The sequence below is a fragment of the Lynx canadensis genome, chromosome C1 (assembly GCF_007474595.2).
Source record: "Lynx canadensis isolate LIC74 chromosome C1, mLynCan4.pri.v2, whole genome shotgun sequence".
NCBI classification, from domain to species: Eukaryota; Metazoa; Chordata; class Mammalia; order Carnivora; family Felidae; genus Lynx; species Lynx canadensis.
In genome coordinates, this window is record NC_044310.1 from 94,730,937 (window position 1) to 94,758,259 (window position 27,323).

General features: G+C 42.8%; 2 protein-coding genes across 2 annotated transcripts; one reads left to right on the forward strand and one right to left on the reverse strand.

Annotated features, from left to right (window-relative positions):
• Positions 1-1,670: 1,670 nt before the first annotated feature.
• Positions 1,671-11,131, reverse strand: WDR77 (WD repeat domain 77). The gene is given in 12 exon segments (XM_030324696.1): positions 1,671-3,318; positions 3,321-3,415; positions 4,008-4,076; positions 4,623-4,704; positions 4,707-4,730; positions 5,297-5,368; positions 5,842-5,896; positions 6,031-6,101; positions 8,901-8,950; positions 9,233-9,374; positions 10,370-10,555; positions 10,809-11,131. Coding segments are annotated over 12 exon segments (1,023 nt in total). The 5' UTR covers positions 10,924-11,131; the 3' UTR covers positions 1,671-3,256.
• Positions 11,132-11,183: 52 nt separating this feature from the next.
• On the forward strand, positions 11,184-26,252 carry ATP5PB (ATP synthase peripheral stalk-membrane subunit b). Its single transcript, XM_030324697.1, is given in 11 exon segments — positions 11,184-11,319; positions 11,599-11,635; positions 15,763-15,905; positions 18,044-18,097; positions 18,100-18,180; positions 18,183-18,204; positions 18,747-18,873; positions 24,095-24,136; positions 24,138-24,275; positions 25,563-25,605; positions 25,608-26,252. Coding segments are annotated over 11 exon segments (759 nt in total). The 5' UTR covers positions 11,184-11,279; the 3' UTR covers positions 25,640-26,252.
• The last annotated feature ends 1,071 nt before the right edge of the window (positions 26,253-27,323 follow it).

Consider the following 27,323-nt stretch of genomic DNA (forward strand, 5'->3'; position numbering starts at 1 on the left):
TTTTCTTCCTGTTCTGTAAACTGTAGGCACTACAGTTGTTTCCCAGGGCCTGGGTCCTGACTCAGTCTTGCCAGGCACCTGGGGCCTTTGCTGGCTATCTTTTAAGACCTCCCTGATGTGGATGCATGCCTCTCTCTAATTCTGAGCCTCCCTCCTCCCACCTCCTGTCCCCCAGATTCCGTATCACTGAGATTTCCCACTAGGTTTGTGCCTTTCCATCCCCTCCAGGAGGCACTAGCTCCTAATGCTGTCCCCAACACAGAGCTCAGTCTGCCTGCCAATCTGCACCATCCTCATCTGTACCTGGGTCAGTCCTCTGGGATCCTATTCTGCTGCAGTGGACAAGGCGGGATCTCAGACCCAACCATTGATTCCATGCCTTTGCTATGGATGCATTGATTCCTTTGCTATGATGCAAAGAACACCACGATGTAACAATGGATGCCCGGGAGGGACCTCTGCTTCATTCAGGGATGATCATGCCAAGGGTAGGAACTATGACTCCATGTGTACAGCAGATGATGAATAGTAAATGCCGAGTGAGGGTTCTGTTGAAAGTCAGTATGCCACGTCGCTCTGTGTGCTATCAATCCTTGACATTTTGCTGTCAAAAAATACCATTGTTATTTTACACACCCACCCGGATACTTGAAAATACTCCTCCCTGGTGCCTAGCCTGTTCTCATGGGAAAACATTTACAAACGTCTTTTAGTTGGCTTACTGAAGAAATGCCTATGGCAGCGCACCCCCTCCCAGATTTTACAATACCCAAGTAGACGAAGGCAAGATCAGAGCCAAAATACCTCGGTTTTAGCAAAGCATTTGGCCAAACTTTGTGATACTCATGTGGATAAATTGGACAAGTATGACTTGAACAAAATCAATTGATTGAATGAATCCAAGAGCCCAGAGTGTTGACTATGGATTGGTGCAAACTTGAAAGATCTTAACCATTTTACATATTTAAAATGAATGGGATGAGGGTGCCTGGCTGGCTCAGATCACGAGCATGTGACTTTTTTTTTTTTGAACATTTATTTATTTTTGAGACAGAGAGAGACAGAGAATGAACAGGGGAGGGAGGGGCAGAGAGAGAGGGAGACACAGAATCTGAAACAGCCTCCAGGCTCTGAGCGGTCAGCACAGAGCCGACGCGGGGCTCGAACCCACGGACCGTGAGATCATGACCTGAGCCGAAGTCGGACGCTCAACCAACCAAGCCACCCAGGTGCCCCTCGAGCATGTGACCTTGATCTGGGGGTTGTGAGTTCAAGGCCCCACGAATGGCGTGGAGTTAACTTAAAAAAAAAAATGTTTTTAACAATAAAGTGGCTAGAGAGAGCAGTGTTTCCCAATATTCAAGATAAAGATTATTTTTCGTTGTGCATGAGGATTTAAAAAAAAATTTTTTAATGTTTATTTATTTTTGACAGAGAGAGAGAGAGACAGAGCATGAGCAGGGAGGGGCAGAGAGAGAGAGAGACACAGAATCCGAAGCAGGCTCCAGGCTCTGAGCTATCAGCACAGAGCCCAACGCACATCTTGAACTCACAGACTGCAAGATCATGTCCTGAGCTGAGGTCAGGATGCTCAGGTGACTGAGCCACCCAGGCACCCCCCCCTTTTTTTTTTTTTTTACAATAATGTGGTTCTTCAAACCTAGGTTTTCTTTCTTTCCTGTCATTTTAACACCCTGATACAGGTGGACATTTCCTGGGTTCTCAGCTCCACTGCTTTCCTCTCCACCATGGCTGAGTTCACCAGCAAAAGGACTAGGCAAATTTAGTTCCTACCCACCTCACCCCTCCTTTCTCTAGGCCATCACAACTTTGTGAAGTTTACCTCTGAGAAGAACTTAAAATGTTTCTACCCACCCACCCTATTACCTTCCAGAAGCTGTAGTTAAGAACGGTGAAGGGTTTCTTCCCACCTACCCCAAACCCAGTACAGCACAGGACTACAAATTCCAGTTTTACTTGGGGTTATTGTGACAAGAGCTCATGCATTGGCAAGGGTGCAGCATGGAAGCTTTATTTATATTTCGTCCATATTCCTTCAAACTACCTCAGTTTCATGTGATTTTAGCTGAGCTAAACTTGCAAAGCACTAAAGTACATAATTGATTGTATTGAGTTTCATAATCCGTAATTGACCATGATTTATGGTGGTAGCCAGCCCATCCTTTAAGTTCCAACTAGCTGCTCTAGGGCTGGGGAAGTACACAGACAACGGGCTAGAAGACGACACCCTGATGCCTCACGTAAGTGAGATGTGTCCAACTGCACATAACACACGCTTCAAAAGACAGGCCAGCAAAGCCTAAACTTTTTATTTCACCAACCAGTATTTCTGATTCTCTGATGCTGCATTTAAAATCTTCAGAGTCCACAAAAACAGCATTCAGACTTCCTATATCCAGAGAAAGGGATCCAGAGGCCAGGAGAGGTCAGACCCCAAGCTGTTTGGGGGTGGGAGATGTGGCACGTTTCTCTGCAAGCCTGGGTCAGTTTTTCACTTAATCGAAATGCCTTTAAGCTCTGTAACCACCCCCCAAACTTTTTCCATGGAATCTACGACAGGAAACACTCATCTTTCCATACACACAACTCCACGAGGGGTGGGGAGCATTACACAGGCACCAGCCAAAAAATGTATTTTTGAGTCAGTTTCATGGCAAGGAGATGTGCAAAACTATGATGAGTGTTCTGGCTCTTCCTCAAGGTGAGTCGGGCAAGAGTTTTGTGGATGGAAGCATTGCCCATGAGAAAGGTAGATTAAGTTTTATAAAAAATAAATTGCTTCTATCTCCAGGAGTAGTATATAAGCTGCTTCCAAGAATCCAGGGATGCCCACATCCACATTCCATCTAGCCACGGCCAATTCCTCATGCACAGCTACATAGGAAGCATAAAACCCTTTTGTGAACTTTTTGGGGGTTTTTTGGTTTTTGTTTTTTTTTTTGGTGGGGAAGGACTTGGGAAAGACATAAGATGGATTTTAATTCCCCCCCACCACCAAAAACTATGCATCCTACACACACACTCAGACACACATACATATCCAATTTAGGAAAGTTTTTCTTCCCTAGGACTACAGGATCCCAGAATCCAGCCTTCCTTGGGCTGAGAGACAATGCCTATTAACTGCCCAGATCTAGTGTATCAACATAGTGTATAAGGCTCCTGTGTGGTCTCACAGACTGAGAGGGCAGGGCAAGGGAGTGGTTACTCATGGGGGATTTGTTTTTTGTCTTATCTACTCAGCAACACTCTTAGGTCCAAGGGCTGGGAGAGGCTCCGTGGGCACGATGTGGTGGTGACCTGATGGTCCCAGCCCACTGTGGTAAGGAGGGAGTGATTGAGCGGGGACCACGTAGCATCTCTCACAAAGTCTCTGTGGGCTCGGCTTCTAAACCTAGAAGAGAAAAAAGGAAAGTATGGGCACGGTGAGAACGAGGAGAAAGCAGGCTTGGAGAAAAGAGAGAATCCAACACATCCAGGGCACCTTTTTGGGATGTGTTATACAAACTTCACCAGATGTGTGGCCTTGTCACCAGGATAGAGTGTAATCATCCAGAGAACTTCATCGACCCTTCAATCCAGCACCCTAACTTCATGAAGAAATGGTGGCTACAGCAAGGGTAGTAACATGGGCCAGGATCAGAGAGCACATCATGGCAAAGAGGCAGTATAATTCAGGGACTCTGGTGCCTTTCACTGCACAGCAGGTTGCATCTCATATACGTGTTCTTCGCATGCAAAGGGTAGACTGCCCCCTTCTGGGAGACAGCTGGAACACCAGACTTGGAAATCCCACTGACCACCACCCCCCTCCTCTACCAGGGCCAGTTGTGAGCCAGCACTGGGACGGGGAGCCGGTCGGTGTCAGCCTGCTCCCATCACCCAGCCCCCTTGAGAGAGACAGTGGCATGGAGACAGAAAGGACCCAGCCACCCTCCGCTCTTGTCCCCCGATTCCCGGTCACAGGACCCCACTTCACACATTACACCTCGGAAAGGCCCGAGTCCAGCACAGCAAGTGAGCAGTCCTCACTGACAGAGGCCAGGAAGGGAGAGCTAGGAGAGCAAGGGGGCAGGGGGCGGTTATGAGAGGTAAAGCCATGGTTCCAAGACAAATCCTACCTGGTTTGCCCTCAACCCCCACCCCAAAGTAACCCAGAGGAGGTGGCCTGATCCCCACCTCAGGTTAAGGTCTGGCTACCACTCAAGTCCACATTACAAGTTACAGGGAGGATGAGGGAAATGGAGCAAGCCGGGGTTGACCGTCATCCCGACAACACCCCACCCATCTAGGCCCTCCCTGCAGCTTCAGCATAACCCAGAAACACAGGCTTTCCCAACCACACAGTCCAAGAAGCCTACGATATTCATCATTTTGGGTGTTGTGCAGGAACAAGACCCTATTTTAAGCCATGTGAACACAAGACCATGCTACCCAAAAAAGGACTATGGTCTTAGAGATCTTTCGTGTTCTGAAACCTTATTAGAGCACCGTCTGCTTTAAGGAATGACCTAATCAGCTAATGCTTTGCAAACATAAGCACTCCCCCTGTGCAGTTCCCATTCACAACCCACCAGGCCCCTGGGAACAAAGGACAGTACCTGTGTGGGGAGAACACCAGTCCAGTGACACACTGGGAGTGCACAGCTGAGCTGAGGGCACACCTTGCACTCTTGGTGTCACAAGGGAGATGGTCCCACTCTCATCACCTAGAGAAAAGAGGGAGCCCATCACAGTGGGTAAGAGCATGGGCCCTGGCGTCAGCCAGACCTGGATCTGAATGCTAGTTCCTCAAGCTTGCACAAGCTAACCATTCTGAGCATCAGTTTCTTCTTTTGTAAAGGTAGGGATCGTTAGTCATTGGGGGTTGTTGAAAATAATGAATGAGGTAGTTATTATTTCAACCACAGACTGTGTCACCACACGCACAGCCTCATCACCACAAGAGCACGAGAGTGAGCCCTATTCTGCAACTGAAAGTCCCTATATAGCAATCCACTTGTTTTGTACTCCGCCGACTTGCAGCCAAGCCCGGAATACAGAAGCTGGAACGCACAATCAGCAATCAAATCTACCAGGAAAAAAGTCGTCATGGTTTTTTTCCCCCAAAGCCAAACGAAAACCACTTCTGGATCATCCCGCCTTATCACTGGCATAATACAGGTGATTGCCCAAGTGCGCTGCTGAGATTGTGCAGCTGGAGCATTGTGCATTACAGGGTCAGCGTGCCCTCGTCCTCCCCCTTCCTGGCGTAAATGCGGTGTGACAGGCTTACCAAAGACAAAGACTTCACTCTGCTGAGGATGCCAAGCCAAGGAGGTAGGTAGGTAGCCAGAGGCAGTGCAGCCTGCAGAGAGAAGAGGGCTCTGAAATAAGACTCAGCACCTAGCTCTGTGAAGAAGCTTCCTAAACGAAGTCACTCTAAGTCCCAGAAGCACCTTTATTTGCCTTCCCAAACCCTGTGAAGACAGTTGTGTCCTTGCCCTTGACCCTCAAAACCTCATTGATCCCTCAGCCTCCTGCCCTTTCTGGACGGACCCGAGTCACAGGCAAGTTTCAGGCATAAAGCATGAAGAGAACAATTCTGGCCCCTCTGTCCACCCGTCCCAGGAACGGAATCGGCCACCCACAAGCCTACCCTTCCTTTTGGTCCCCACTGCACAAAATGGAATCAATAGAACCTCAGAGGGAAAGAGAGTGATTACGTCCCCTATGTCACAATGACTGAGGATCTGGTGACTGTGTCTTTGTCTCTCGCCAAGGAAGCCTCTGCCAGGTGGGTTGCTAGTATACCCTCCCACCACCGGCTCTCAGACTCACCCATCTGTGATGCTGGCTTGGGACAGCGGGTATCCCAGAGTAAAATTCTGTTGTCCTAGAAGGAGGAGGAATGGAAAAAAGGCTTCACAATCCCCAAAGCAGCTGCCGGCCAGGTGTCTACTCTAGACTTGTGGCCAGAGGTTTGAGTGTGGTTAGGAAGTGGGGAGGGAAGGAGAGGCTGTATCTCACCTCACTGCATGAAAGGAACACGGAATCCTTGTGGGGAGAGGCGGCGACACAGGTGACCTGCCCGGAGTGAGCTGTGAAGGAGAGAGAAAGCGAAGTAGGACAGAGCAGAAGCTGGACGCATTACTACCGAGCAGCCCAGATACTACCGAGGGAGGTGTGAGAAACGGGCCTGGTCTCAGGATGCGACTTAACCCGTTCTGTGAGAGATTTGGATTAGACAAAACCCCGGAGAAAATGTTGGTGGAGTTACAGAACCTAAAAAGGCTTGGGGGAGAAAAATGAATTAGTAAAGACAAGAAAGAGGAATTAGGGGCTGAGCAAGAAGCATGAAGGAATGTACACCCCAGAACAGCAACTGTATTCTGCTGTGTAGCACACACACACCTCCAGGTAACACAGAGCCTTTCAAGGGACTTCTAGACGCTGCTACTTTTAGAGAAGTAAACTTTTCCGATGTTCTCTTTCCTGAAATCGAACCGAGAAGCTGCTGCAGTCTGCCTGTGCCCCTTGCCTCCCTCCGCTCTCACATTCCCGTTTTCCCAGGCGTAGAAGGCACACGTACCTCTCGGCTGTCCCACACCTCACCATGGCACGATGCCTAGGGGTACAAAACCCACAGGGGTACAAAACCCCCAAAGGGGCTTTTCCCTAAGAACCAGAGAGTAAACGAAAGAGCACCTGGGTAAAATCCAGTGGAGGGGCTGGCCCCGTTTCACCGGACCACAAACCACAACACACGAGCACCAGGGTGGCTCTGGGACTTATCTCTGTTTCTGCCTAACAATGACAATCTTGAAAAATATGGCAAACGCTTGTGGTAAGGACACATCTGACAAGTCTAACTGAACCTAAAAACGAAGTCGGACTTTTTCTGACAGGAAGCGAAGTCTAACTTGGCCAGCTGGCATAACAGTGCTGATTGGTTTTTAGCCAGTTAGGTTATTCGGTAGATATTTTGCATATTGAAGAGGCTTAATCTCCAAGTCCAAAATTTTGACAAACATATCCTTGAAACCAGTAGACAATAAATGACCAGAAATTACTTCCTTTGCAACTGTTTAAACTTAAATTAGTTGCCAATATAAAAACGTGTGAGAGGGTAATTTTTTGAAAAATTTTCAGGCCGACATGCTAAAAATTCTGAAGATCGCTGCTATGTGTTAATTACAGGCTGTGGAAACCACCTACTATAATGGCATCTGACCAGATTACCTGAAGTGGTCTGAATATGGCTCTGCCCCAAGACAGGAGAATGTAATCAAACCACCTTCCATAGTTCTTTCCTTGCCCTAGAATCCACAGAAAGGCAACACAATGACAAAGGATTGCTCAAGTGATAGCAAAGCTCAGACACAAGCACCATGGGAAAGTATAAAAGATAAAGAAGACGTAGGGTAGTTCTATTTAAACTTTTGAGGAACTTCCACACTGTGGAGAATGGGTGATGGGCACTGAGGAGGGCACTTGTTGGGATGAGCACTGGGGCCGTACGTAAGCGATGAATCACGGGAATCTACCCCCAAAACCGAGCACACTACATACACTTTATGTTAGCTAAACTGACAATAAATTGTATTTAAAAAAAAAAAAAAGAAGATTACTACGTAGTACCTCTGCCCTCAGGGGATTTGCAATTCAGACAAAATACAAAGAACTAATGAAAAAAGCTGAACACGAGGAAGTACTGAAAGAGTTAGCACAGACCAGAAAAACCCTCATGGGCCTAAGAAACAAAAGGCACACGTAACAGCTCCACACACATTTTAGACATTGTTTGACTGTTTATGGGTCTTGGACCCTGAAGGTCCAGGATCTGTATGAGTTTGATTTTGCTTTGGCACATAGTGATCACGCACTCCAAAGTTAGAATTGGCAGGGAAAGGCCCTAGCTATTGAATGAACATCTCTTAGCCACACACACACATTAATGCTCTACACGTTATATTCGTGAAGATTCATCTTCATGAAGAATGGCCTCTCAGAACAAAGTCACTGGTACTGCTGTTAATGAAAGTAAGCAGAAAAACATTAATACGAAGTGATGGTTCTCACCAGAAAAACAAAACTTTTGTGGAAGTGAATACTCAAAAGCTCAAGATTCCCACGTCTCAGTTTATACTTGGAGAAGGCCAAGGATCTACTATGCTTCGTTTAATTAGAGCAGTATGTTTGAAGGGAGAGTGACAGAAGGGCTTGAATGCCAGGACAAGAAAAGGGATGTTAATCCCAAGTCACAGAACCACAAAAAGATGAGGGACTACAGGTTGGAGAGATGAGGTGAGTACCACCATCTATGCGAGGTAAAGCCTGAAAACAAAACGCATCAGAATGGAAAGCAAGAGGGCGCCTGGGTGGCTCAGTTGTTAAGCATCGACTTCAGCTCAGGTCATGATCCCACGGTCTGTGGATTCGAGCCCCACATTGGGCTCTGCTCACAGCTCACAGCCTGGAGCCTGCTTCGGATTCTGTGTCTCCCTCTCTCTCTCCCCATTCTCCACTCACACTCTGTCTCTCAAAATAAACAAACAAAAAAAACAAACAAAAAAAGAAAGAAATGGGAAGGAAGATCCCTGACCAAGGGGAAAAAGGTTCCAAAGAACTTGGGGACCCACTAATAGTGAGGAAGCAGGAGGGGGGAACAGGACTGAGAGGTGGAGTCCCCTGTGGCCAAGAAGATGGTGGGGCCATTACCAGAAACAGGGAAATTCAGAAAAGGCTAGGGACAGATACTGGGGCCTGACTATAGTTTTGGAAGAAAACCATCAGGCAGAGGGCAAGGAACTGCTGCCCCTAACATCCAAAGTCAATGAGCCCAAGGGGAGAATAACAACAAAACAGCTAAGGCCAGACTGAAAAGAATGTGTACTCACCCCGGTATGAATTCACTACCATCTGCTGGGCAAGGTCCCAAACCTTGATACTAAGAAGCAAAAGGAAACAGAGTCTTAATTTTGACCTATACTATCTACATAAAAACACGTGTTCAAACAAGAACTTCCTTTGACATGTCCTATGTCATTGCTTACTGGGCTGCTACTAAGGTCTATTCACAATAGATTGCAATATCTCTAAGAAAATCTTAATCATAATTAATCACGGGGTTCTTACAATAAGCCCAAAACGTTACTCGATGAGGCTAATAAGATAGTAAAGGAACCCAGCAGAGGTCTAAAATACAGGAGCGATGAACACAAGGACCCACCAGAAGTCTTTGCTACCACTGACAGCTTGTGTGCCAGAGCTGAGGACACTGACTGTAGACACGATGTCATCATGCTCATACTTGCAGAACTTGCTGACAATGAGTGTCTCATTCTCATCCAGCTCCCACAATTCAACAGCACCTGTTGGGAGTGGGGTGAAGGTTGAGGGAAATGAGCATGGACAACACCAAGACAGTAACTCACGTCTAAGATTCAAGTGAATCCATTGTCACTAAACTAACAAAGTAAGCTATTGCTATAAAAGCAAAATCCATTATCATCAGAGGATTTAGCTAATTTCCAAGCCATCTGGCTTTATGCTGGCATTACTTTTTTTAGTTAACAATCCAGAAAACGAGGTGGGGAAAACTTCTAGAAAGACAAGGAAAGGTGGAATGACTGGCAAAATTCATTATCTGGCTTCCAGTGAGAAAACACTGGAAAATAAGTCCCAGGAGACAAGGCTAAAGTCTCCACAATCTGTGTAGCACAGAGCCCAGTGTGGTTAAATCTTCCCAATTGCTTGAACATTAGTATTTGTTGAACAACTTGCATAAATGTCTCACAGCATCTTTAAAAATATGCTGAATAACTGAATGTCTTGCACAGGGACAGATTAAGTACAGAAAACACCCCAAAAGTTGTCTTGAATATGTAGTGCTCATGCTCAACTGTCAGAGAGGCTCAGTTTTTAATGCCCCACTTCTATGCATGCCTTCCAACACCCAAATACTGATTTTTTTAATGTCAAAGACTCCACTGCTGAACCTGACTTTCAAAACAAAGGAAGCAAAATAAAGACATTTAAAAAGAAGAAAATGGTTAGAAATGGAAAGAGACAACACAAACTGACTTAAGCATCATCTTTAAGATCAAGATTGTCTGGGTTTGAGGAGAGATACTGGGAAGGTTACTGGAAACATAAAATGGTTCTTATCCATTCCTTAATTTTGTTAGAAATTCCTCCCATGCATTTATAGTCTCCGAAAGGTATTTTCCCACCACAAGAGCTCTCCTTTGGCCAATACCCTCAAGCCCCCCCTAAGCACTGATTATGGAACATTAAAGATTGAGTCCAGCCCGACCAGTATCCCATCATCTATTTCACCTGTGGGGTCGAGGAGAAAGTGACTCACCTGAATCGGAAGCCACTAGGATACCTCTGTCCCCAACCCAAGTGAGGTCAGCCACTCCGGCCTCCGTCTGTACTCCAGCGGAACAGAAGCCTTCGTTGGGGGCGGCACAAGGGTCCTTGAACAACCAGAGGGAGCCAGCCCAGCAGCGGCCACTCAGGCTGGAGGCCCCGAGCAGGAGCGCCCCATCTAAGGGAAGTACAAGCTGTCAGCACGGACTAGTGGAAGGGCTCGTCTCCATGGTGACCACATTGAACAGCACGCGGGCCGGGTCTGGGTCTGAGCTCAGGAACGCGGGGTTAAGATTGGGGACTGAACTAGGCGACGCGAGGCGGGGGTCAGGAAGGCATGCGGGGCGGAAAGGAGCGCTGGAAAGGCCAGTCCTGGGAAAGGGCATCCCGGGCAGGATGAGGGAGCTCCCAGGCCCGGGATCTTGGCTCACCAGAACGATACCGCGCAGCCTCCAACTGTCGTTCCATACAAGCGGGCGCATTAGGGGGAAGGTTCCACTCGCGGGCCGCCGAGGGCACTAGTGGGGGCGGCGTTTCCTTTCGCATCTCCACGGTTCCAACTCCAACCTAGACCCAAACTGAACGCCCGCCCGAGACAGCTCCGGCAGTCCCCACGTGGTGCCCCTCTGGGCCTCCGCCCCTCTCCACAAGCTACGGTCACACTACCTCTCGCGAGAATTGCTTGTACGGTTCCCTTCCGCAGCCGGCTGCGCTCTGGCAAAAGGGTCTCCGCGTTCCGTGCCTCTTATCGCGAGAAAAAAATCCGAGGCCAGTTAATGGCCAGAGGACGCAACGTTGTGTTCTCGCGAGACTTGTGAGCGACCATCTTGCTCCCGCCCCTGACAGTGTCTCTTGCCTGGGTCACTAGGACACGGAGAGTGCTGCGTGGACCCTCGCTGACTATGCTGTCCCGGGTGGTGCTTTCTGCGGCCGCTGCAGCGGGTGAGCCTTCTAGACCCTAGTCCGGGCTATCAGGATGATTGCAAAGGAATGCGTCTAGGATTCCATGGGAGGGGTGGGAGGAAATGGGGTGTAGAAAGGCGCAGCAAGACTTGGGCCTGAGTGAGAAATGAATTACGTCTCTCGTAAGGGGAGCGTGGGAGTCCCGGGGGACAGGAAAGAGGAGTCCATGGTCTTAGTGGGCGGGCCTCGCGGGGACCGAGGGAGGGGCAGACGAGATTTCACCTTGACCTTGCTGACCTGCGCCTTGTTTCTGTGTAGCCCCCCGTCTGAAGAACGCAGCCTTCCTCGGTCCAGGGTAAGTAGGAGAGGTGTAATACTGCCCCTCGTCCTTGTTTATCACCTCGTTTCATTTCTCTGTAACCCCCCTTTTAGCTTTAGGCCTGAAGGTTACCCTCTTTAGGTAATTTTGAAAAGCTTAAAGCCTCATTCAAACATTTGTGTTGTTCTAACCGCCTGGAACATTGTGTCATCTCACGGCAAAGGATTAATAGGCTAAGCGATGTGTTCTAAGCAAGCTGGAAACTGGTGTTTGGTGTCTCTAAGCCCGCCCCTTTCCCTTCTGACCTTCAGCTAGAGGTAGCTGCCACAGTCCACAGCCGGAATCGGAGTTGATAGATTGCATACCCAAAAACGAGTTCTGTAAATAAAGAAGAATGTTTTCAGTCTCTCCCAGATTCCAACTTTTACTACCAAATCTTAAGAGTCAGAGAATCATTCGTTCAGTAATGTCTTCCTACCTACATAACCAAAGATAGAAAATGAGGAAGGCTAACTAACTTGGTTTTGTGGAGCTCAGTCTTCTAGAGAAGGCAGTGGTAGAGAGTATGGTTTAGAGCAAAGACTCTAAAGCTAGAACATGATACACCTGGGTTCCTCCACTTGTAATGCTGTGTGACTGCAATTTCTCATCTGCAAGATGGAGATAATAGCACATTGTGGGTTATGGGAACTAAGAGACTTGGTTCCTGTGAAACTCTAAGAACAGTGCTTGATACATAGTATGTGATTAGTGTTACCGTCTGTCACTCATGTTTCATAAAACATGTCAGTTTTCTTTGGAATTTCTTTTTGCTTCCCGACTTAGTCCTAAATCTTGCCAGATTTGATAGCTATTTGTGCCTTGAAAAATGGCTTTAATCCATCTGTCATTTTTGCGTGTGCAATAAAGTGAGGCTATAATTGCTTCTAGCTTATCAGAAAAAAAAAAGATTCCATACGGACAAGTTACAAGTAATTGTAAAAGAAGTCATAAATAAAATAACTGTATATAAGATATAGGGAACATCCTTGATTTCTCCTTCCACATTCCATATTTAATTCATTCAACAAGGCCCTCCTCCAGATTTTATCTGGACTCTTGTTTTTTTACACTACCACTGCTACTGAAGTATGAACCACTGTCAACTTTCACCTGGTCTATTTCAGTAGTCTCTTAACTAGTCTTGTGCATCTCCGTTCTTGTCCTGTTACAACCTGTTCTCACAGTAGCCTTAAGGATTACATGACCCCACCCCCTCCCCCAGTCCCAACAAAACCCTCCAGAGCTCCCCATCCCACTGAAATAAAATTCAGAGTTACCATAACGCAGAAGATCCAACATGAATTGATCTCATCCTCCCTCTTGATTTATCTCTTTATATTCTCTTTTTAGCATACTCTCCAGCCATGCTGGCCTTCTCGCTGTTCCTTTGAAAATTGCCAAGCTTACTGTTGCTCGGTCTTTGTACTTGTTCTGTCTTTTCCCAGGTCATTGACTCATGTGTCGTCTGACCTCCTACCAAAAAAGCCTTTTGCATTGCATTACTCCCTAGCTCCTTACCTTACCCCACCCCATTTTTCTTCATAGACTTTCAGTGCCTGAAATTGTATGTGGACCTACACACTCATACGTTCCACAACCCCACTAGAATGTGAAGGCTGGGACCTTGTCTGCTCATTGCTGTACTGCCAACACCTGACATAAGGATGACTGAATGTGAGATTGGGGAGGTCTTTATAAAGGATATGCTTGAAATGTTGTGAAGGCTGCTTGGGCTTGGCAGCCGTTTAGTGAAAGACATACCAGGCAGAAGGAGCAGCATGAGGCATGTTTTTGGTTTTTTTGTTTGTTTTTGAGAGCTCTGAGTAGTTCCATATGGCTAGAGGGTAGGAGAATGAAGGAAGATGATATAAAATCTGACAGGTGTTGAATTGTGTATGCTATATTAAGGAGTTTGTTTTCTGTAGGCAGGAGAGCCTATTGAAGAGTTTTAAAGTCAAATTTGCATTTTAAAAACATTGGCAGTAGCGGGGAGGAGCTAAGTTTAAGAGGTATATTTGTTGAGAAGCAGGGAGACCAGGTTTGGGATTGTTAACTGGTTTAGGCCAGAGATAATGAGGGCTTGAACTAAGGCAGTTGGGGGAGAGAATTTGAGTTGGTCTGAAGCAAGTTTTATAGTTTAAACAAGCAAGTTTATTTTTTTTTTAATTTTTTTTCAATGTTTATTTTGGGACAGAGAGAGACAGAGCATGAACGGGGGGAGGGGCAGAAGGAGAGGGAGACACAGAATCGGAAACAGGCTCCAGGCTCTGAGCCATCAGCCCAGAGCCCGACGTGGGGCTCGAACTCCCCACCGCGAGATTGTGACCTGGCTGAAGTCGGACACTTAACCGACTGCGCCACCCAGGCGCCCCTAAACAAGCAAGTTTAAATAGTTCAAGAACTTGTTGAAGCAACTTTTATAGTTCAAGATTTAAACCACTGATTTAAATCTGGTTCTCGTCCTGGAGTAGTATTGCTCTCCAGGGGACATTTTGGCAATGTCTGAAGACATTTTTGGTTGTCACCACTGGGTGGGAGGGGATGCTAATTGGCATCTTGTGTATAAAGGCCTTGGGGGTACTGCTAATCACTCTACAGTGCACAGAACAGCCTTCCACAGCAACAAAAAAATTGACAATAGTCCAGAAAGTCAGTAGTGGTGAGGTTGAGAAACCCTCATTTAAATGAAAGAATCTTGAGCATGATTCTCAGATTTCAAAAGTTGGTGGGCTAGCCAAGACATCGAGAGGAGAAATATTCAAAAGACAAGCAGCAAACCAACATCAATGAAATAGTATAAACGCCTACATTGCAAAGGGATAGAGGCAGAGCAGGGGGGGTGGGGGACAAAAACATGTTGGGAATTTGAAGGAGACGGAGCTGACAGCATATATAAAAAGACTAGAGGATTTTATTTCATCAGAATTTTAATGAAATACCAATATACTGTAACTTCTAAAAATGCAACCTTGAGCTGTTGGAATATGAGCATAGTTTACAAACCCATGGTAATAGTACAGTGATTCAAGCCCAATAATGGCATTTGCAGGTCTTCCATGTATATTTGGAGAATGAATGAATTGATCAAGCTGTATTTAGAGTATTATGTTCAGTTCTGTATACCTCCTTTTAGTAAATAAAACCAGACAGCTCCTTGTGGGGGACAGTTAGGATTGTGAGAGAACTGAAGATGTTTAACCCAGATGCACGAGCATTGTGTGTGTTACATAGAAAAATAACATTAGAACTAATGGATAGAGGTCTCGAGTTTGTACACAGCAGTTCAGCTTAAAGACCAACATAGTCTGTCCGACACTGAAAAGGCCTGTTTCACACCATGATTAGTTAGCACACCATCGCAGAGCATATTCATAGGGCCAAAGTCCTTGCCATCAAGGTGCTCTCAACACAGTGGACCTGTACTGTAATAGCTAATCGCTTACATAGAACTTTACCGTATGCTTAGCACCATTCTAAGACTTTACATAAAATCCTCACAGCAACCATATAAAAGCATGTTCTTTGTTCCCACTTTACGGAGAGAAATCTGATTGCTCAATGTCTAGTGGCACGTCTAGGATTTAAACCCAGATAATCTGGCTGCAGGGTCTGTGTTATGTTTTCAGTTCCAGTAATAGACATACAAAGTGCTAGACAGATGACCTTTAAGACCTACAGAAGGGCTTCTGGTTTGGGTGGATAGTTACATAAAACTTCCAGTCAGGGTACCTGGGGTGCCTCAGTCAGTTAAGCATCTTAACTTTGGCTCAGGTCATGATCTCGTGGTTCATCAGTTGGAGCCGTATGTCAGGCTCACTGCTGTCAGCGCAGAGCCCACTTCAGAGCCTCGGTCTCTCTCTCTGCCCCTACCCCACTTGCATGCTCTCTCTCTCAAAAATAAACAAACATTTTAAAAAACAAAACAAATCTTTTAGTCATTCACCTTTGTCACACAGCTAATTATTGAACCCTCCCTTTCCTGTTCCTGGTCTGTTCCCTTTCCATTATGACAGTGGGAAACCGCCTCTGTCCTCATCCCCATTCATTGTTTCTACTAATTGTGCGTACATTGTGTTCTTTTTAAAGAATAGGCTTTAAATTTGTATAATTGCTACCCGAAGGGTATTGCAGGCCACAAGGATCTTTCACACAGGGCAGCCAAGCCTTGCCCCTGTACCACCTCTTCCTGAATATGGAGGAAAAGTTCGTTTTGGGCTGCCCGAGGAGTTCTTCCAGTTCCTTTATCCCAAAACTGGCGTAACAGGTAAGCATTTGCCCAGTGTTCAATAGTATGTTTACATGGTATGGTTTATGTGTACCTAGGATTTTAGTGGCCTCTTAACCTCTTCCATATATACCCCAAAAATGAAGTCAAAAGTAAATTGTGGAAGTGATTCAATGTAACACTTTTGATTTGGTTGCTCTAACTTGTCTTTGGAGTAAATGTGTTAGAGATTTTAACTTGATTTTATAGCGTTGTGCCATTTGTTGATACACCACATTTATTAAATGCCTGCCCTATGCAGGGCATTCTTCTAGGCATACAGGGGCAAACTAAGGTGCCTGCCATCATGGAACACGTGTTCTGTTACAGGACAGACAGTAAAGAAATGAGTAGTTGTATAAGGTACTGTCAGTTAGTGGAAGAACTATGGATTGAAATAAAGCTAGGTAAGATCATAGAGATTATTAAATTGTATATATAAGAATTAAAACAGAAATTGGGCCATATTAGGTTTTTCCCTTTTAAAAAGGCATAAACTATTCTGAGATCTTACATTTTTATAATGCAGTATTCTTTCACTTACGTTCTTTAATCCTTAACACAGTCCTGTAAGAACTTTTTATTTCACAGAAGAACTAGCAAATAAAGAATTTGCTGACATTTATTCTGTCTTTAGTGACTGAGTTGGACTTATACCCAGGGTCTCCAATTCAGTGTTTACTTTTACTTTTTTACTTTTACTGCAGTGCCTTTCTTGCTACAACTACTGGTGTGACTGGAACATAGGAAACCAAAGTTTTTTGGGTTTTTTTGTTTGTTTGTTTTGTTTTAACCCTCCAGGGAGTGGCCTAAAATAGCATTTCTGTACCTGAATTTGCAAGAAACATTAGGGTCCTCAGATCCCCATAGGTGATAAAAAAACATTACATATGAATAGGCTTTTTCGCAAATTCATACTTAAAATTTTTGATTTGCACTCAGGGCACCTGGGTAGCTCAGTTGGTTGAGCATCCAGCTTCAGCTCATTTCATGATCTCATAGTTCATGAGTTCAAGCCGAACATTGGGCTCACTGCTGTCAGCACAGAGCCCGCTTAAGATCCTCTGTCCCCTTCTCTCTGCCCCTCCCCCACTTGTGCGCTCTCAAAAATAAGAAAAACATTAGATAAAATAAAATTTCTGACTCACAGTCAGATTTAAAGTTTGTATACTGGAGTGGCATCTGAGTGCTTCAGTCAGTTAAGCGTCTAACTCTTGATTTCTGCTGAGGTTATGATCTCACTGTTTCTAGGAGCTCCCTGCTGACAGTGAAGAGCCTGCTTGGGATTCTCTCTCCCTCTTTCCTGTCCCACGTGGGCCTGCATGCACACTCTCTCTCAAAATAAATAAACTTAAAAAAATAAAATTTATATATTGGAGGCAAATATTTTTTAAAAAAGGACTGGTTGAAAGTGTTTTCAGGAAAATGGATAAAATACATTTAGACTTAATCCTTTTATTTTCATAATACATCCTAACATTCTTTGGTACTAGTGTTGCTCAGAAAAACTGTAAAATGCTGCCCTAAAGCCTGCTTTGTCCTTGTCTCGCGTGTTTTGAGGCATAGCAGAAGATCCTAAAGAGACATACATCATGCTTTTGTGTCCTTTCAGAACTCATGTCTTGGTTAAAGAAAAAGATAGCTATGTTTGTAGCATTGCAATTAGGTGCTGTAAGAATTGAGAATCCTGCGATTTATTTAATTCATACAGCTTTTATATTGGGTTCTTTTTGCTTATTTCCAGTGTCTGTTTCCTATTCAATATAAAGAAATAGTATATTTTGCGCACAAATTACTTCTGGAAGTAACTGACGTTTAGGTTTGTTAAGCAGTTGTGCTAGGCACTTTACATACATTATTCTCAGTTTCATCCACCTGTGAAGAAGGTACCATTCTACAGATGAGGAAACTAAATTCAGAGATTATTAATATTTCTTACGTGTTATAGAGTCAGATTTCCTGGAGTCCACATCCTTATTCTTTCAACTCTACCATATGGCTCCTCAGGGCAGGGTCAATCTTTAAATCCAGTTATCTTAAATCATTATATAATACCGTCAACTAATAAAATGCAGAGGTTTTTGTCTTCCCTTTCAGATACAGTATATCCATCATAAAATAACTTTTCTTTCTTTTAGGACCCTATGTGCTTGGAACTGGGCTTATCTTATATTTTCTGTCCAAAGAAATATATGGATCACTGCAGAGACCTTTACTGCCGTATCAACAATAGGATTGCTTATCTATATAATTAAAAAATATGGTGCCTCTGTTGGAGATTTGCTGATAAACTCAATGAGGTAAGAATCATAAACCTTATTTCTCAATTTAGATTGTGCCTGAAGCATCAATGCTGGCACCTGGGTGGCTCAGTCGGTTAAGCATCCAGCTTTGACTCAGGTCATGTTCTCACAGTTCATGACTTCAAACCCTGCGTCAGGCTCTGTGCTTGCTCTCTCTTTCTCTCTCTCAAAAATAAATAAACATTAAAAAAATTGAAAGCATCATGCCATCAAGTGATGTTTCTGATGTTAATGTTAATTAACAAGAAGTGAATTTAATTATAATGAGGAAAATTGTGTTAATGCTAGTACTAATTTGAGATAAGTTTTTTTAAATCTACCAAACTTTCTCCAGTTTTTCCAGTTTTGTTCATTCAACAGGATGTTGTGTAACTATTGTGGGCAATTATTTTTAAGAATTTGTGCATTTTTTCCTGTATCTGTATGTCTCTTTGTGGGTGTTTCACAAATGAAGAATATAACTTTGAAGAAGCATGAAATGAAGTTATTCTTGTTATCCTTTATGCTTTCATTGATCTTTGTTGTAAATTATAATTGCAGCAAAAATTGCCCAACTAGAAGAGGTGAAACAGGCTTCCATCAAGCAGATCCAGGATGCAATTGATATGGAAAAGTCACAGCAAGCACTGGTTCAAAAGCGCCATTACCTTTTTGATGTCCAGAGGGTAGGTTTCAGAACCTCCTAAGGAATGGTTACTCGTTTGTGTGCATTTAAAACAAAATTAGAATCTCTTATGAGGAATGGTTGAATATGTTGAACATATTTTATTAAGAAAAGAGATTTGGGTGGGGGTGGCAATTACAGCTATTTAGATATTCAATATCTGTCGAATGGATAAATAATTAGAATTACTACTCTAAAAATTAAAAGTTATAAAAGAACGATTTTGATCCACACAGAAGGAAAGTAGTTATTAAATTATAGCTGACTAAAAATGGTATTCGCTCTCTAAGGCCATAGGCAAAGTACGTGCTGTGTGTTTCATATATGCTTGCTGTGAGGAAATCTTGATACCTTATATTCCAGTTTACAAAGCAAATTCAGAAAACAGTGGAACTTTTTACTACGGTCAAGGCATCATTAGATGCTAAACTACTTAGTTTCTGGAACATTTTTGGAACACGTTCAAGTATTTTTGCTTTAACAATCATATTGTTATCTCCTCTGAGCCCAGTGCTTTATGCCTGATATTTACAGTGACATGGCCTTATATTGATATTTTATGTTACAGAAGCATATATGAAATGAAAAATGAGATACAAGTATCTAAATATTAAGGATGTAGGCCAGTATTTCTTAGTGTGGTCTCCACATGTGTCAGGCGTCTTGGTGCAGGTTTTTGGACCCAGTCAAAGACTGGAAGCAGAATCTATGTTTTTAAAACTGATTCATAAGGATTCTCAGCACGTAAATGTTTAAAACCTCAGAAAACTTTTAAACCTTTCTGTACATAATTTAGATTTGCAACCAGAGAATGAAATAAATCTGACTTTTGAAGATACAGCTTTTTCATAAGACTCAAATAGGTAGTCACACATTTCTGTTTATGAAATACTAATAGCTCCTGATCGTCAAGGCAAGTGTTGGGAATAAAAGAAAGTCCTGCCTTCATGGAGTCTGCTTTCTAGCCAGGGGTTGAGAGAATGATAGAAAAACAATAATTGAGCAGATGGGAATGCCACTGGTAATAAGTGAGATGTAGAACAATTAACTAGGTAGGAAAGGAATAGAGTTAAAAGGAACTAATTAGAGGAAAGAGATTTACAAGGGGGAGTTATTTTTATCAGGCAGTCTAGAAAGATCTCTAATGTGATACTTGAACAGAGACCTGAAGAAGTGATGGTAGAAGCTATGTGGACTTCTGGGAAAATAGCGTTGCAGCAGAGGGAAGAAAAATCACAAGGGCCTACACCTGGAAACTTGTTGGTGTAGTCCAGGAAGAGTGAGGACACCAGTGTAGCTGAAGAGGAATGAGTGAGGAGGAGAAATGTAGCAAAGTAGATAGTGGTCAGGGGCTGGATCAGGTAAAGTTTTTAGGCTTCTCTATGGACTTTGTCCTCTGAATGAGAAAGTCATTGAAGCTTTTAAGTAGAGGAGTAATACAATCCCACTTTTGTTGAAGTGTCACTCTGATTGCTTTGTTGGCAAATAGCCTTCAGTCTTGTAGCACTGGTTTGAAATGCCTACACGTTAGCCAAGTACAGTTGTTAGGTACAGACCATGGATGTAGGAGTCTGGAATTTATGGGGAGGATTCTAGGCTGGAGATTGGGGAGGTCATGAGCTGACAGATGGTACTTAAATTACAAGACTAGAACATGATGAAAAGAAAAAAAAACAAAACAGTGTGAAAACAAGGACAGTGTCAATCTGTAGTCATCCTAGTTATGGTGAGGAAATAAAGGGCCTAAGAATTTGCTGTACATTTAGCAACATGGAGGTTCTTGGTAACCTTGGTAAGGGCTATTTTAGTAAAGTGATTGGAGTAGGTTGAAGAAAAAGTGGAAAGAAGAAAGTGGAGTCAGTAAGGACAACTGTCAAAAATGTCAAGGAGTTTTACTGTAATAGTGAGCAGAGAAATTAGCAGCTAGGAGGGGAGGATGTAGGAATCGAGATTTTAAAAGATGGAAGTATGATTACATGTTAGTGTCTGATAGAATTTAGGAAGAGAGAGAAAAACTGATGCAAGAAAGGGGAGAGAGGTTTGCTGGAGTGATGTCCTTTAGTAGGCCAGAGGGCTTTGGGACATAGCGTGCAGGGGGATGGGCTGCATCCACGGTTCGAGCCGCAGTTACAGAAGGAAGGCAAGTACACGAGTATGGATTCAGGTGTACTAGGTTATGTGGTGGTAGAAGTTTGTGGAAGTTCTCTTACTGCTCCCCCTTTCTCAGTGAAGCAGGATGAAGGTCATTTGCTGAGAGTGAAAGTAGTCAAGGAGGTTACCAGAGATTAGGAGAAAGAAGGCCAGGAAGAATGAATGGACTAAAGAAATGTACTTAGAGGTATTAAGTGAGATTAATGTCTCTGTGTAACAGGCAGATCTGTAAGGATTCACACTACAGACTAAAAGATAACAATGTCCCTGTCACTGTTGTTGATTTGATCTTAATCTAGAGGTAGTAGGTGGTATTAGAGAAGAGAAAGGAATAAAAGATCTGTAATTTAGCAGAGGCAGTTATCATAATTTAAAGCTTACCTAATTATATACCTAGAAACCTAAGAGAATCAACATAACTCTTTTAATAACGAAATTCGGGGCGCCTGGGTGGCATAGTCAGTTAAGCATCCTACTTTTTGATCTTGACCAGGTCACGATCTTACAGTTTGTGAGTTCGACTCCTACATCGGGCTCTGCGCTGATGGTGTGGAGCCTGCTTGGGATTCTGTCTCTCCTCTCTGCCCCTCCCCTGCTTGTGCGTGTGCTCTCTCTTTCTCTCAAAATAAATAAATGTTAAAAAATTTTAATGATCAAATTCAGTCAGCTGTTCGGGTGGCAACGTTACTAAGAAACGAAATCAGTGCCCTCCGTATACAACTAGCAGTCAGTTAGAAAATACAGTGGAAGAAGATAAACCATCTAGGAAGTGATGCATCAAGTACACCTCGCTATAAAAGTACAAACTTTTTACTTCAAAAATAGAAAATGCTCATGTGGTTTAAGGTTCTAAGAACCTTGTTCTTAGATTGGAAGACTCAATATTATAAAGAGATACACTCTCCCTGCTTTAATCTCTAAATTTAACACGTTCTTATAAGGAAAATACTGATAGCCTGAGGGTAGGGGATGTTGGGGCTTGGACAAATTGACTATTAATAGAAGCAGAATACCCAGGAATATTTTGGAAAAGAGAAGTAGTGAGAACCTATCCTGCCAAATATGAAAACCCATTATAAGATTATAAGAAACTATACGTAGTATGTGCATTGCATGAAAAGAAGGTCAGGGTGGTGCCACGGAAGAGAAGGTCTAAACGCTAAGGCAATTTAGACGTGCCAGTTTCATCATAGAGGGGAGAGAATTGGGCCCCTGTTGTAGACATGAGGTTGGCTTCCTACCTTTGCTTTCTACTAAAATAATTTCAAATGAATTAAAGGTCTTTCTAAGGAATGAAACCATAAAAGTGGAAAAAGAGAACGTGAAAAAAAATACAATTCCTTTGGAGTTGGCAAAGCCTTTCTAATAAAGATAACAAAATCAGGATCTTCTGTGTGGTGACAGATGTTAACTACACTTACTCCGGTGACCATTCACAATGAATGCAAAATACTGAATTTATGTTATATACTTGAAATTACACTTCAGTTTATAAAAATTAAATTATACCTCAGTTTAAAAAAAATCCATGGATAAAACAGATGTATATATACACAATGGAATACTATTCGGCCATAAAAAAAAGAATGCAATCTTGGCATTTGCAACGACGTGGATAGAGTTGATAGTAGTATGCTAAGTGAAATAAGTCAGAGAAAGACAGCCTGTATGATTTCACTTGTGGGATTTAAGAAACAAAAATGAGCAAAGGGGGAAAAGAGCAAGAGAGAGACAAACCAAGAAATAGACACTTAACTGTAGAAAACAACTGGTGGTACTGGAGAGGAGGGGGCAGGGGGTTGGGTGAAATAGGTGATGGGGATTAAGGAGAGCACTTGTGATGAGCACCGGATAATGTGTGGAAGTGTTGAATTCCCTGTATTGTACACCTGAAACTAATATGCTGCATATTATTGGAATTTAAATAAAACTTGAAAGAGAATAAAAATAGAAAAACTGCAACACTCCAGAAATTATAAGAGGAAAAGTTGTTCAATTGGTCTCATAAAAATTTTACATGTACAAATTAGCATAAACAAAGTTAAATGACCAACTGGGAAGACTGTGTGTGTTCCATGTGACACAAAGGGTAGTTACCTTAGGGGAGACCAATATCCCAGTAGAAAACTAGGCATAGGACATGGACCATTGATAAGTGAGTACATGTAATGGTTCCTAAATATGTAAATTTTCTCCTTAGATAATGACAAAGTTCATTTTTTCTGCTTATGAGAATAGCATGAGGTAAAAGGTTTTCTAAACATCATTGGTCAGGGGTTGTGTTGCCAGTAGGAGAATGAAGTAGTACAAGTTTATATGGAATTTGACAGTGTTGATCAGTTTAAGAGCATGGGCTTTAGAGCCTGGCTCCTTGTATTCAGATCTTGGCTTCCCAGTTTATTAGCTCTGTAACCTTGGACAAGTTCCTTAGCTTCTGCCTCAGTTTGTTTACCATAAAATGGATATAGTAATAGTAACTGTCCATGGTGTGATAGACTTCATTGAATTGACACACAGTGTTTAGAACATAGTAGGTACTCAACAGATGTTATTATTACAATAGAGACTGACACACAAGTGCAGACATACGCAGCAGATGCAGCAATATTTGTAGTAGAAAAAAAACGGGAAGCAGTCTAATCTATTAATAGAGCTTAGTTAATTAAACTGCATTATGGAACCACCAGTATGGTAGAATTCAGTGTAACTTAAAATTGAGGTGGATCTATGTGTCATAATAGTAAAAGGGATGTGTGGGTGTTGTGCGCGTGCGTGCGCCTGCCTTTACCTGTATTTTGTTTATTGAATGTTTCTGGAAGGAAATACAGGATATACAGGAAGATGGTGGCTTATGGGGGGACTGGAGGAAACTTACTGTATATACTTTCAAACATACTTTTACTGTAAATATGCTATTAGAATTTTTTATCGCATGTGTCCTCTTACTCAATAAAATAATTTTGTGTAAAGTACAAGAAAGTGGTGGGGTGTTCTGACTGGCAGAATCCGCAGAATGGAAATGATCCTTCAACTATGCATAAAGTTTTCATCAATTCTTAATTTTGCCTCAGAATAACATTGCTATGGCACTGGAACTTACTTACCGGGAACGGCCTGCATAGAGTATACAAGGAGGTAAAGAATCGCCTGGACTATCACATCTCTGTGCAGAACATGATGCGTCGAAAGGAACAAGAGCACATGATAAACTGGGTGGAGAAGCATGTGGTGCAGAGCATCTCTGCACAGCAGGTACATGATGTCTGAAACTTCTGGAGCTGTATTAATTTCTGACAAGCCTCTGCTGATGCGCTGTTAGGCTAGGAATTGCTGGTGGGGAGTCCTTTTTTTTTTTTTTTTTAACGTTTATTTATTTTGAGACAGAGAGAGACAGAGCATGAGTGGGGGAGGATCAGAGAGAGAGAGAGGGAGACACAGAATCTGAAACAGGCTCCAGGCTCTGCACTGTCAGCACAGAGCCCGACGCAGGGCTTGAACTCACAGACCGTGAGATCGTGACCTGAGCCGAAGTCAGACGCTTAACCCACTGAGCCACCTAGGCGCCCCGCTGGTGGGGAGTCTTTAGGCTCCAGACGATGGGGTCGCCCTGTTTTGTTTCTCTGGGTAGTGGTAACTTGGAGGACGCTGCCACCTGCCTTGGTGGCTTTCCTTTCACTCAGAACTTGGTATCAGAGAATCTCTCAGTATCAGAGACAGCGGGAGGTAGTTGCACGGCTTGTGGCAGACTTGTATTCAGGTTCCATCATTTGGGAAACATTAACCAACAGATTTCATTTTTCTGTACAGCAGACTGAATAGAGCTATTTCTGAGTCCCTTCCATTTCCTCATTCCATGATCTCTACTCCATTTCCTCTTCCTTGCCACTTAAATCACTGGTCATGAATGGAAAAGAAATGTTTTATTATTTACCTAAATTTGATTTCCTTTTTTAAAGTTTATATTCTTTTTTTTTTTTTTTTTTTACTTGATTTCTTCTTTCCCAAATATATAGTATACGTAGGCATTTCTAGTCATTTTCTGTATACACTCAAGGACTAGAAAAACAGGGTCTATCAACATTTAATGATTTTTTTCTCAATAAATTGTCCTTGTGTAAAAGTAACACGTTTATTTAAGAAACGGGGAAAACAAAAAATACAGAAAAGAGACAAAATTATTCTCATTTTTAACATTTCTGTGTTACTAATGTTAGGTTGTAGTTTTTCAAGCAACAGTTAGCTGTTGTAACATCGGTGACACGTGGTTACAGGAATGTCTGCTTCAAATTCTATGTAGGTTTCACTCATAAAAGCTGTGAGCCAGGGAATTTTAACTAGTTTCTGGGATTTGCTTTAAATAAATTGTATCTCCCCTATGTCACATAAAGAATTCCTAGTCTATCATATCAAGCCAGTAATCCATCTTGAGATTCTGTAGGAGCCTCAAGATCTTGTAGGAGGTATCCTTTAGAATTACAATGTTTATACCCTTCCGTGATTTGGAGATGTCTAAAACAGATTGCTCTTTCTTTATCACAGGAGAAGGAGACAATTGCCAAGTGCATTGCAGATCTGAAGCTCCTTGCAAGAAGGCTCAAGCACAGCCAGTTTTGTAAATGCATCTATCTCTGTGGAGACAGCTAGAAGCAGTTGACCAAGGAGACTCATCGATGTGGCATAGTCCTTTCTGTATTGCTGTCTACTGAAGTTACACTTAACCCTTTCCCAAAAGTGAAGTTTGAATTTCACATGAGAATGAAACAGCCTGTTGGCCAGTGAGATGTTTTTCATCCTTCTTGCTCTGTATTTTGAGTTGTTCCATGATCACTTTTGAATAAGCAGTTTGCTTTTAATAAAATTTGTTGCCTGACTAAGATTACCAAGTTAGAGTTTAAATTTGTAATTAATTCTACCATCTTGCATTAAAGTGACAGTTGAGACTAGGTTTTTCAAGTTGTGTAATATTCTAAAATATTTCAACATTTGTCATATGGGTAAAAATCAAACGTCATTGAACTGATAATTTAGTGTAAGCTATTCCTGGCCAACTGACAGGCTATTGGAAATTTAAAGCTTAGTATTCTTAAATAACTAAAGGAAATCTTGTATATCAAGTCACATTATTGACTTTGTTATTTTAGTAATATGTCTACAGGAAATATGGACCCAATGTGTCATAAAATTATTCTAAAGAATCCAGCAAATAAATTTAAAAAATCTTCCCTTCTATAGGTTTGTCTGCTTTTAATTCTCCCATACTTGTATAAGGATGTCCTTGTACACAGGACAGCTTACATAATAGGAAATATTTGAAAATATGTACCATATGGATAATTGCTATTTTCATTGACTTCTTAGGATTTTAATTTATGAAACAATAGATATCAGTCAGTATTTATTGATGGATAATATATTCACTTACTGTATAAATTAGATTGATACCCTTATTGTTACTTAAAGAGATTTTGCTAGGGTCACAGAGGTGTTTCAAATTATTCATTTAGCAAAGGATTTATAAGAACCTAGTTGGTGCTAAGCACCATCCTGTACTGATAATACAGAGAGAAAATCCCCTATCAAAAAGTTTAAAAAATCTTTGGAAAGGCAGGTAAGAATATATGAACAATAGAGCCTTTAGCACAGGTACTTTGAGAGTATAATGACAAGTACCATTTTAGATAGTCTCACTAGCCTCATCGTTTTTCTTGTATATAACTATCAGCGTTCAGAGAAGCAGAACTAGGATATATGTTTGTAAGGAATTTGAGTGCTGTTGTGGGAGCTGGTTAAGCTGGTCTCTGAAAGTCTTTTTTTACCTTGGTTTCTGATGCAGGAGCTTGAAGTCCACAGAGCGGGCAGTAAAGAAGGCAAGGTGGATGTAAAGTGGGAGACACGGAACAAGTAGAAATCGCAAGCACAGACTGAAACCCTTGTCCGTTTTATTACCTCTGACTTTGATGGTATGATTTCCTCAAAAGCCCGGGTCCTTTTTCACACATACCTTGTCCAAAGGTTAGAAAAGCTGAAGGGTGATGCGGGAAAGGTGGGGAAGGCCCAGCTGCAGCTGCTGAGCCACAGATCAGCAAATGTACGAGCCACTGGACAGTTGCTGCTTCACACCTGCCCTCTGAAATTGCTCAAGAATCAAAGGCTCACTCTAAGCAAAACATTCAGGGAAGAGAATTCTGTAAGTAGTTCAGCCTAACCCACTCGACACATTAAGAACCACCACAATAACTATCCTGTTAATAAATGTTACCCTGAATAAAGAAAGCAAAAACTCTAATCCCAGGAAGTTCA